At 40.5% G+C, this 11,739-nt stretch overlaps 1 protein-coding gene across 3 annotated transcripts in view; it reads right to left on the reverse strand.

Moving 5' to 3' along the window:
• Window positions 1-1,080: 1,080 nt before the first annotated feature.
• Window positions 1,081-11,739, reverse strand: part of Cacul1 (CDK2 associated cullin domain 1) — a 57,178-nt gene continuing 46,519 nt past the window's right edge. For 2 of the 3 annotated variants that reach the window (XM_055591613.1, XM_055591611.1), the window contains 2 exons: window positions 5,288-5,331; window positions 4,795-4,908 (listed from right to left, as the gene is read on the reverse strand). In XM_055591613.1, the coding sequence (XP_055447588.1) occupies window positions 4,868-4,908; window positions 5,288-5,331 (85 nt within the window). In that variant the 3' untranslated portion in view covers window positions 4,795-4,867. Of the gene's footprint in view, window positions 4,909-5,287; window positions 5,332-11,739 lie in introns of all 3 variants that reach the window. The other variant, XM_055591612.1, reaches the window with a different exon arrangement.

Below are 11,739 nucleotides of genomic sequence, written 5' to 3' on the forward strand. Positions count from 1 at the left end.
CAGATGACAACATGTATACAGCATTTGTGTTCCATGGCTGTCTTAAAACACACTTCTCCATTCCTGAGGGTAGAGACTCATACTGTCTTTTTTTGTGCTATGCTTTTAAATTTAATTTAGTCCATCTGGGCTTTCTTTGATGAATGGCATGACGGGAATCAACTTAATTTTCTCAAACAGTTTTCAATGAATAATTCCTCATGGCCAGAATAACTCTTAAAAGGGAGTGTTAATGTATGCCTTCATTCTTATTTTTACTCATTTCCCATTAACCCATCTATGTTTACACCATTGTAACTGTTTTAAATTTAATCAAACTTCTGAAAGAAAAATGTGATGTTATCTTTTTGGTACAGCAAGTTCTTTCTATTTTTTCTTCTTTCAATGGGTATTTTCCTTTTTTCATCTGTTTACACTTTTATATGATGTTAAATTTTATTAAAAACATGTTTTTTTGGTCTTTGTACTGGCTTTGTATAAATTCACACATTAATCCAAAAGGACATGTCTATAACAATCAAATGTTCTTATTGTCAAATACTTCTAAGATTCTGGGTTCCCCCACCAAGAAAGTCATACACATTATACATGCCTAGAGCAAGCGTGTCACTTGCACTATGCTTGCCTAGAGCTCACTGTAGATGTGCACCATGTGTGCCAACAGCGCATGCACACACTCCACCTCCAGTACATCCGTGCACACACTACACACATCTCCAGTGCATGCGCACACTCTATACACGCCCACAGCATGTGTACACCACACTGTATCCATACAGCATGCAGACACTCCACCTACAGTACGTTCATACATACACACTACATGGAATACGAGTAGCACGTGTATAAATACAAACTACATATACCCACAGTACAAGTATATGCACACATTATAATGCCTACAGCACACGGAAACAGTTTTGTAGTTTCCTCAGTACCTCACTGATACAGAGGTTAAGGCTGACCGTATGCATTGTAGCTTCCATGGTACAGAGCACCCTGTAAATGGAACTGAATGCCTACGTTACAGCAGTGAACAGGTATCAGGGCCAGGGACATCTGCACAAAAGTTAAAACAAGTTTAATGACATCTGTACAAGATTTATTTTTCATTAACCACAATGTTATATAATAAGAATATACACCTGGTACAGAGGAGTGATTCAAAATCCACCAAATGTTTATGAGGAGAGAGCCCAGGCCAGCAGCTTTGTACTCCAGCTCAGGAAGCACTTCAGTCATGTTCTGTGAATGAGTAGGGGGCAAAAGACAGTGCCAGATTTGCCTTCAAATTGTCAGAAGACTAGACAGCAATGCTTCAGTCATTCTGCTATGCTGGTGGGTGGCAAAAGCTTTTTGCCTTTATATAAGCATTTGTTTAAGCCACAGTTTCCCAAGACTTGACATTTAAATAATTTCTCCAAAAATGCATGGCTGTAACATTGACAAATAAGACACAGAAGAATCAAGAGCATTGCCATACATTCATCCAAACACACCAGAGAACACCCATTCTTACTGAATTTAGTAGTCACAATATTTAAGCAACACATAAGAACCAATACAAAGTGTTACAATTATCACAACAGAAAAGGTCCTCTCCACTTCTTTCAGATGTCAGTTAAGGGTGACACATTCCAACCTTGAATTTTAACATCCCTTTAAGAGACCTATACTTAAAAGCAAACATAACATTCCAAGCTAAAAGCTAAAAAACACACCATTAAAAAAAACAAACAAACAAACAAACAAAAAAAAACCTCTAAACACTTTAACAGATGGACAGCTAATGCAGGGTTTTGTTTTGCTTTTTAGTTGTTTCTTATTATCTCCGATTAGTGTGTATTCACAGAATATTTAGTTTAATGATGGCTGCTTAATAAACAATTAAATTTTAGCTCAAGGGCAATTCCTCTTGCATATTAACCATGGAAATAACTACTGTGAGAGGGACAACAAGAGAGAAGAGAAGAAGAGAGAAGAGGAAGCTGCCCACAGCCTCAATAAGACAAAATCTGGAAGGTTTTTACTCCGGCTACTGAGAGAGTCTGAAGGGCATTTGAACACTATGTGCACCTCTTCCCATTACCTATAGCTGTTTGCAAGCTCGCCATGGCCTTTGCTAGTAGGTTTGAAAGCTCGTGTGCTGACAAGCTTTGATGCACACTGAGGTGAGGAGTCTGTGAACTGTCCCTGAGAAATCATCCACAGGACCTGACAGAAAGCATACAGGGGGCAGCAGCTAGACAGGCCTCAGCACTCGAGACATGTATAGTGTCGTGACCAGGGCATCCATTCCTCTGCAGTCTCACCTACACACAAACCAACTTCACCCTCGCCAAAGGGAGAGTAAGTGGCTCGTAATGGGAACCAGAAAAAAGACTTCTCCAGAAAATTTAATAATGCACAATTTGTACTTCCAGGTGTGTTTCTTCTTACTAACCCTTCCTAGGACCTGTTAGGTAACAGGCACACCACCATATTTTACTTTCTGCCCCCAAGAAAATAATTCCTGTCAGGTCAGGGTGCAGGTATGAACCCAGAGGTCACTGAAGTGCAAGGTAAACCTTTAAAATGCATACTATCTCCTAACACAATCATGGTAACTTTGACACACCATTATTTCAAGATGACTGTCCTGGCTTTCTTTAGGCCTACTTTTGGCAAATGTACACACTAGCCAGTTTAGCCGAATCAACTGCATGGCTAACTGATCTACATGATTTGGCCTTTAAGAGTCTGATTGAGAAAGCACTCCTCAGCAGGGGTAGGAAAACTGCACATTATACTGGCAAGAACACAAAAGAAAATATTTTCTGGAAATACAAGATGGGAAAGAACAGATTTTATTTCCTCATAACTGGGGGCTAAGAATTCTGTCAAGATTTTAATTAATAAGCAAGCCCAATTTCACCCCAAGTAAGTTTTATACATCAAGAGCGCATACACCTTCCCCATGCCTTTCAGTCCCAGCACAGTGGTGCCCAGCTGACTCAGAGAATGTCACAGGCTTTTCCCCACGTACTCTGTGCTAAAGCAGAATGAGTGTGACTATTTCTCCATTAATTTAGTAACACAAAAGCACCCACACTAATGGCAACTCACATGATAGAACAACTGTAGAGAGAAAGCTCTGTGGGAAAAAGAAATTACTCTCTCCCCGGGGAGAGGAGGGTATAAGTAAGACACTTACCTGCTATGTCTCAAAAAATGTTCCAACTTTACTACTGTCCAAAGTATTAAAGCCATGTAAAAGAAACCAGTTTCAAATGATATTGACAACTTTGTGGCAGGTATTCCATCAGAAAAGTAACCTTTTGGGTTTCTTGATAAAATGAAAAGTTCCCTTCACATTAGAGCAGAAAAGACTGTGTGGGCCATAACGGCCGGCCTGTCCCTTCTCAGAGTTCTTCACTACAACTCAAATGAAACAAAGCCAACTAAAGCCTGCTGAGAAGTACCGAGAGAACCAAGCTGTCAGCTCTTAGCTATCCCTTCCCCAGACCACTGTTTGCAAATACAGGACTGCTACTGGGTGAAGATCTTGTCCCCACTGCCCCTTTTCTAGCTCTTCTGCCCACAGAGTCCACAGTAGTGTCCTGGGGGCAGTCTCTCAAGGGTCAGCATTGCTGTCAGATGGCGCCTAGTGGCACAAAGCCAATGCTCACTTCACAGTCAAGCAAAATTGAGAAGAAAAATATTTTTCCCTTGCATGTGTATTTTTGTTTACCACTGAAAAACAACTAGAATAAGCTTCTGATTTTTGTGACGAACTAAAGAGTACTGCTGGTGTAGTGAAATAGAAAATACAGCTAAAGAGAGCCTTCAATCACCAGTGCAAACTCCCTGCTGCACTCAAATATCAAACATGATGTTTCCAAGACGCAGGGCAGAGCTGACCTTTTACAAGCACTAAATGCACCCGTTAAAATGAGATGGACCAATAACTACTCACCACATGTGGCTTTAGTAACTACTAGTCTCTAGAAGGACCCAAGGAGTAGCTACCACTATTGCAGTCTCTACAGGAATCACAGCCCTGGACCAAGGTTCCACCCACACTAGCGGCTGAGATCAGGTGAGGTGATAGCAGAAAGGAAACCAAGAATTGACCCCCATGAGAACTGGGACAGTAGGGTGAATTCTGGCCAGCCTCGAGTGCTTCCATTTTCTCAATCTGGCCCTGCTACAAACACAAAGCTACAACAGGGGCCATGGTGGGCTGGTTTGGGATAGCAACATCTCCAGAAAGCATTGTGAGTTTGATGACATGGTCACATGGAAGCAAAGTGCACAAAGCTCAAGGCACAGAGTTGAGACTGTGAAATGATGGGGAAAGTTACAGTGAACACAATTGTTAACATTTTCCTTTACAAGGCTAATGCTAAACAGAGACCATTCTGAATTTTAAAAAGGTTTGAAGCATGGATGAAAACACTGTATTGAAACATTTGCTTGGCTTTAAAGCAAAGATACCTTGACATGAGACACCATGCGCCAAGTCCACAAATGAACAAGACAAGAGCTTAAAAAAAAAAAGAAAAAAGAGATTCTTTCCTTCTTGCATCTTTGGAGGAAGATGATTTGAACGTTGGGCTTCACTTAGCAATGGCCACTCTCCAAGACACTTGCTCTGTAGATAATTCATTAAAAGATTGTCCCATTTCAAAATCACCCCCAAGTCTAGCAGCAATTGTTTTTGTTAGTTCTTGTTTTAAAAACTGAAAATCAAAGAAAGAAGTGCAGCATCCTCTCTCTCTGAGAACAGCCTGACAGAGCCCCTGAGTGGTGCAGGCCCCGTGGTGCCTGGAACAGTTTCTGCAGCTCCAGGGCCTCCTCTCCAGGAGAAAAGGCGCTCAAACAGTTACTATCTATACCCCCTGGAACTTGCACAAGCAGATGGACTGTCTGAAAAAAAAAAAAAAAAGAAAAGAAAAAAAAGTCAGAAGAAAAACCAGGAGAGACAGAGAGTACTCTGCTCATGCAAGGCTATTTCTCTCCAATACCTATCCCCTGGTATGTTTATTTTACAGTTCTGAGAGAAGTGAAAACAAGCCCATACCACCAGGAACTTATCTTAGGGCACTATTCTACCCCTGAATATAATAAAGAATACCTTGGTGGTCAGTCAGCACTGGCCTGAGCCCAAGGCCAGATGACCCCAATTACACATGCCATGCTATGCCATCTACACTACCACCCCCACGGTCTCCAGTCTCATCCCTGGAAGTTGACCCATCAAAACCCATCACAAAGCCATCAAAACAGTAAAACCATTGTCACTCACTATAAGCCAACTCGTCCCCAGCTCTCTTTCGGGACTGGTCGCCTCTAGGAATAAAGAAAGAAGAAGCTGTCAACAAAACTAATTGATTTCTTTACATATAAAACCAGCAGACATAAACCAACGAATGTGATAGTCTACAAACAGCAAGTGCTTCAGGTTCTAACCCAATATCCTGTTAAAACAGACACTGGACAGCAGCTGGGTCATTTGTTCCGAGGACTCTTAGCTCAAGGGTGTATGTAGTCTGTTACATATACAAAGTTTTTAAGTGAAGGATCATCTATAAAGATGGTTTACACTGAGTACTAGAAACAGGTGCAAACTAAAACATGTTTTTGAAGACAACCCTGGATTCTACTTACAGCACCTCCAGTAACCTGCATGTACTAGCAAACCTTTAAATATCAAACAGAAGCAAGTTAAAAACCTTCCCCTCAAGCCCCAAACTGAGACTTTGAGACTCTCAAAGCCTTTGGTGCCTGAAGAACCTTGTGGGTGGAGAACACAAATCTTCAGATACAGGACCCAGCCTTGCCTCACAGGCCTAGAGGAAGTTCAATGCAGTTAAGAGTGGCTGTGATAGGAATCTCTTATGAATCACACCTCTGGCTTTCTAGCTTCTCAGATGCTAACCCTGACTCTAACAGGTAAGCAATGAGTAATAGGAGTAATAATGGCACCCTGTAACCAGTTGCTTGTCTCTCAGCCAAGGATGTAGCTCATCCCATCCTTCCAGAAACACTTTTCCTTAGCTCCTTCTGGCTTTCCACTCACCGGCTGGTACCCTTTGCTGGCTTTGCTTAACACTGTTAACAGGCCACCTTTCCTTCTGCAAACACATCCTCCCTCAAGCTGTAGACCACACCAGCTCTGTGGCTTCCAGATCTATAGGCAGCTCTGACTTCTATCTGCCTGAGATCTGAAGGTCCAGCACCCTCATTATTAAATGAAAATTAACTACGTCTACAACAGTGTCCATTCAGCTCCATCCCCAACCCTTCTTCAGGCTTGTTATTATTCTTGATAAGAGCATGAGTGAGTAGATACAAAGGTATAAATAAGATAGTTCACACCTCTGATTAAAACTCTTTATAGCCTTCCATTATAGTTCAAAATCAATTCCAATTCATTTCTCAGCCCAGTATCATGGCTCTGGCCTGTCTCTCCCATCTCATTTTCGAGCCCTCACAATCTTCACTCACAGCGGGGCTGGTGATCTTTTTCTGTTTGACACTCTCTTCCCAAGGCAGTCACACAGCTGCCTCCTCACCTCAGCGCAATTATCTTCTTGGACGCCAATACCACGTCCCTGATAACCAAGTCTACTTCATTCTCTAATTTTCTTCAAACACTTACTTTTCTTACTTGAAAGTGTATGTGTTTTACAAGTTTATTATTTGTTTGCCAACAGTAGAGCATAAATACCACAAAAGTGAGGACTCTGTCTTGTCTACCCCCACATAGGAGATACTGAAAATCTATCTGCTAAATTAACAAACTGGTCAATAACTCATAATCTCAGATAATTACTAAAATACTGATCTGAACATCCCAACTGGTTACTAAGTCGATGCTCATTTTAAATATTGCAGGATTTTGAAATTTTTTCTAGATATTCCAAGTTCACTCTTTGAAAACAGTGGACAGGAAGAATGATAGATGCCAAAGACAATACCTGACTTGTGAAGTCTGCCAGCTCTACACTGTCTTCTGTTATGAAATGAAAAAGGCCAAATTCTGGGACCACCTTCTCAGCTTAAAAATTAAAAAAAAAAAAAAAAAAAGCCAGTGGCATCTTTACAAGGTTCTACTGTATTCCAGAAACTAGAGTCACCTCTTCTCAGACAGAACACTTTATTTGCAATGTTTGGCAGGACTCTAGGCTGGCCTGAATGTTATGCTCCAGTTCAGGGCTTGTGTTTTCTATTTTCCAAAAAGCTTAATGTCCACAAAGTAATTTCTGGCAGCAGACACCAACCTGTTTGCCCACTCCAACCAATTTAATTACTCACGAGAGAAAGGTTATGTCCCTTTTAGCTTACATATTCCTATTCTAGCTTTGAAAAAGTCCTCCCTATACTTCCATGCATCTAAAGATCCACTGAAGAGGAAGATGTATCTGAAGATATTTGCATATTATGTAAAGACATTTCAAAAAATTTGAGGAAAAATTTAAAGCTTGAAACACCAATCAAGAACCACAAATTTGGTAAAACAAAACTCACAAGTAACTGCTAAAGCCCAAACAGTAAAAGTAGTAAAAGGGTTATTTGATAGCCCGTGTATTTTGAGTTTTTCTACCCTTTCTAATGTTTTCTATCAGTGAACATTATTTCTCTCTAAAATAATCCTAGCTAGACAATGAATAAAGAGAATATTAGTGTGACAGAGCATTACATGGAAGGTCCATGACACAAGCAGAGAGGGGCTATCTACAGAGGCTGCGCATGGCAGTCCTTTCTGATAGGTGGTTATGTAAGCCTAAAAATGGCCTTCCTAGGATATCAGCTATGTCAGGGCCTATTCTGTTCTAAAGTACCTGTAAGAATCATTTATAAGGCATAGTTTAATCCTCACAGTAAATGTGTTATCTATAAAAGTGGATTGATTAAGCTTGTGATATAGATATATTAATTTTAATTCTTCTTGGAATACTACCAATTTCTTTAAAACAGCTTTAAAAAAAAATCCCACCATGGGTAATAAAAATTCTAATTCACACTGAAAGTTCAAGGTAATTCCATGGTCTCCTAGGCCTTGGTACCATAATACTAGAGTGGTCCTTTCAAAGCAAAAACAAAACAAAACAAAAAAACAAAACAAAACAAAGAAAAGAAAACAACCCACAACAACAAACAACAGTTTGATAGTGCATCCAGAGCCAGCTACTCCTCTGATTCCAACTCAAGTCTGACAGAGAGCCACATACTCAGAAGCTCTACACCCTGTTCACTTGTTCTAATCCCTAAGACAGGAGTAGGAGACACCTCTGGATAAAGCTCAAGGATTTAGTGACAGGCATAAGCGCAAATTTTCAAAAGGCAACTTTTTAAAGGGGGGAAGTAATAAAAGTATACCTAAAATTAAAATTCATATTATCACGCATTTATTTGTTAAGTATCTAAGAGATGGTTCAGTGGTCAAGAGCACTTGGCTCTCCCTGAGGCCCTGGGTTCAGTTCCCAGCACCCACACAGTGGCTTACAACCCAACTTGTAACTCTAGTACTAAGGGAGTCCAATTTACCTACATAATTTAAAATAAATCTTTTGTTTGCTGTTTTATTGTTTTTGAAACACGGTTTCTGTGTTGGCTTGGCTGTCCTGGACTTGCTTTGTAGACTAAACTGGCCTCAAACTCACAGAGATCCACCTGTTTCTGCCTCCCCAGGTGCTGGGATTACAAGCATGCGCCACTGTGCTCAGCTGTACACCACCTTTTTAACAGTGAAATAAAACTAAAAGAATCTAAGGCAAAATTTAATTACAATTCAAACTACAGATGTCACAAATACCTTAATCTAATATATACAAAAAAATATAAAATCAATTTCTCATGACAGAAAACAAAGCCAAAGACCAATTGAAGAATGCATCTTTAACTAAGAGCCAATTTCTTCACTATAAAAAAGAGCTCTGAAAAATAATGGGAAAAAACTAATAGAATAACGACAAACAAGCACTTTGCAAAAAACAAATGCAAATATATGCTCAGCTTTATTCATGTGAGAAATGCAGCTACACTTACTCTGAGAAGATTTTACACTTTTTGAAAACACACAGAATACATGTGGCCATGAAGAATATATGCAAAATGGCAGTATTAATTACATTTCCAATTTTATCTACCCTTGACCCAGCCAGGTAACTTCTGAGACACACATGCAACAAAAGCACAAAGTAAGACATGTTTCTGGTATTCTGTTGCAGTTCTATCTGTATCATCAAACAACTACTGGGGCCTAGTTAAGTAACTAGTTAAGTTAGTACAATGTCTAATAGTGTAATAGAGACACACTGTGGAATTCTGGGGCAGGGAAAAATAAAAGTAAGGGAAAACTTCAACTATAATTTAAGAACACTAGAAAAGAATCACACACACACACACACACAAAATAATGATGGTTACTTAATGGGTTGGGGTAAGCAGTAAGAAAAGCAGAAGTTTATTCTTATATTCTTTAAAGATGATCTGGGAAGGAGAAACTCCTAGGCCTCAATCTCTAGCTGAGGAGCTGTGAGCGGGTGATGGATGCTAGGGGAGATGAAGTCACTTATCTTTGGAGGTGGCTTCTGGCAGGTTGTCCATACCCCAGAAGGTAACCCTACACCCACATACACACAGGTAACACTAACTGGACTCTGGGTTATTAAAAAACAAACAAAAGAAGAAAAACAAGGAAGACATGAAGTTGGGAGGGAACAGTGAGGAATATGGCAGATAATGGGGAGATGGATGTGATCAAGATGCATTACAGGCATCAATGAAACTGTCAAAGAATATGGCATTAAAGGTGTCACTCTATGCACAAAATACTCTAATATCGGGAGATACATACTTCCTAAATCTCAAAGATTGAGGAAAGCCATCTAATCACACTCTAAGCACCACTCCTCTGCACTGATACTTCTGAGACAAGCTCCTGGGGAGGAAGGTAAATTGCCAGGAGATTCCTCAGTGCCTCTTTACCACTACCTTATGACGACAGATGGCACTACATCTGACAAAGAACAACAAACAGCAGCACCCACCAAACTCCCTTTCTTTTTTAACATGAAGCAGAATAAGCAACCCTGGGAAAGGCTGTTTTGTTGTTGTTGTTTTGCTTTGGTTGTCTGGGTTTGGTTTTTTTTTGGTGGGGGGGGGTTGTTTGTTTTTCTGAAATTCAGAAATTTTTAGAGGAATGTGTTAAAAGGACCCTGCTGTTTGAGGTTGTAGATCTCCCAGTCCAGATAGCCATTCTGAGCTTGGTGGTATATGGAGGAATCCCTCTCCACAGCAGCGCCTTCTACTCTCTGCCTGACCTTATCTGGAGAGTGTCGTTAGGCATGGATGCCCTTAACAACATCTGATATATGGCCTTTGACACAGTTCCCTGATAGCTCTCCCCTTCCTGCGCCAATAAAATAATTAGGCACTGCATTCCTGTTCCTATGATAGTGCTGTTTAACACAAATCAAGCATCCTTGAAGTGCCTAGTTCTAACCACTTATGTACATCCATCCTGAGAGCCTCCCTAGCCTTAACTCTTTGTTCTCCTGGATTAAATTTGAACTATCTCTCTGAAGTGGTTCCTTCATGCTATCTCTCTGAAGTGGTTTCTTCATGCTCGAGGCTCCCTAAGCTCTGCATCTCACCTTCTGCAACTCCTGCCTTTGTGGGCTGGTGGCCAACAGCCCCTCAGGGAAGAGGAAAAAAAACCCACAGACTGTTTACCCCTGTCTTTTTCACAAGATTCCCTACCACTAAGTATTCAGATACCAGAAGACAGGTGAGACAGCTAAACATAAAATATATAAAAACATAAATTGGTGGCCTGCAGGGGCACAAAAGATCAGCTCTTCATGCAAGAGAAATCTGGGCAGCTTCTGGGCCACCTGAAGCCCAGACATACATCTCAGACCCTCATTCTATTCTGAAGGGCTTGGAGAGCACAAGCCTGCTCTCATGTTTTCAGGGCTTAGGGTTGGGGGTGAGACAGGCATTAAAGTCACATTCAAGTGACCAGCTTCAGGAAGTCTTCTGCTGCCAACCCCTCAGATTATTCAGATGGCACTATGAATATCCTGTATCCTGTTCTAGCTTTGGGAAGTTCCTGGCACTAACAGAACAAAATCCCACTCCTGGGCCTGCCTGTCCTGACCCCAATGCCACAAGAAGCCAATGCCACAAGAAACCCCGTTAGGGTCTCCCAAGCTCTCATCAGGCCTGGCTGGCTTCATCTCAGACCCCTGCTTAGGATGGGGGACGTGGCTAGGGGTGCTCCTTTTCCCATCCCCTGTTGTTACATTATCTCTACAATAAAATACAATTTTCTCTATGCAATATATATATACATACACACACACACACACACACACACACACACACGCATACATATATCCTGTTAGGTGATTTTATAAACACACATATATATATCAATGGGTAGCACCTAATAAAAACAATAAAAATGTCATTAGAACATTTTAGCCAAAGAAAAAAGTGCTTCTGGCTTATTCTGTAATTGACTTAAACATAATTATATAGCACTCCACTAGAAATGAAAACCTTTAAATATTTTTCAACTTTACTTCAAAGCTTGTAAATTAGATCTTGGCATAAGAATAAGGTATAACGTTACTAGTGTGTCCTGGAACAACTTTGTGACTTTTATAGTAATTCAATTATTGAAAGAAAGAAAGAAAGAAAGAAAGAAAGAAAGAAAGAAAGAAAGAAAGAAAGAAAGAAAGAAAG

This window comes from Psammomys obesus, unplaced genomic scaffold (genome assembly GCF_907164565.1).
Source record: "Psammomys obesus unplaced genomic scaffold, mPsaObe1.curated_primary_1811, whole genome shotgun sequence".
NCBI lineage: Eukaryota > Metazoa > Chordata > Mammalia > Rodentia > Muridae > Psammomys > Psammomys obesus.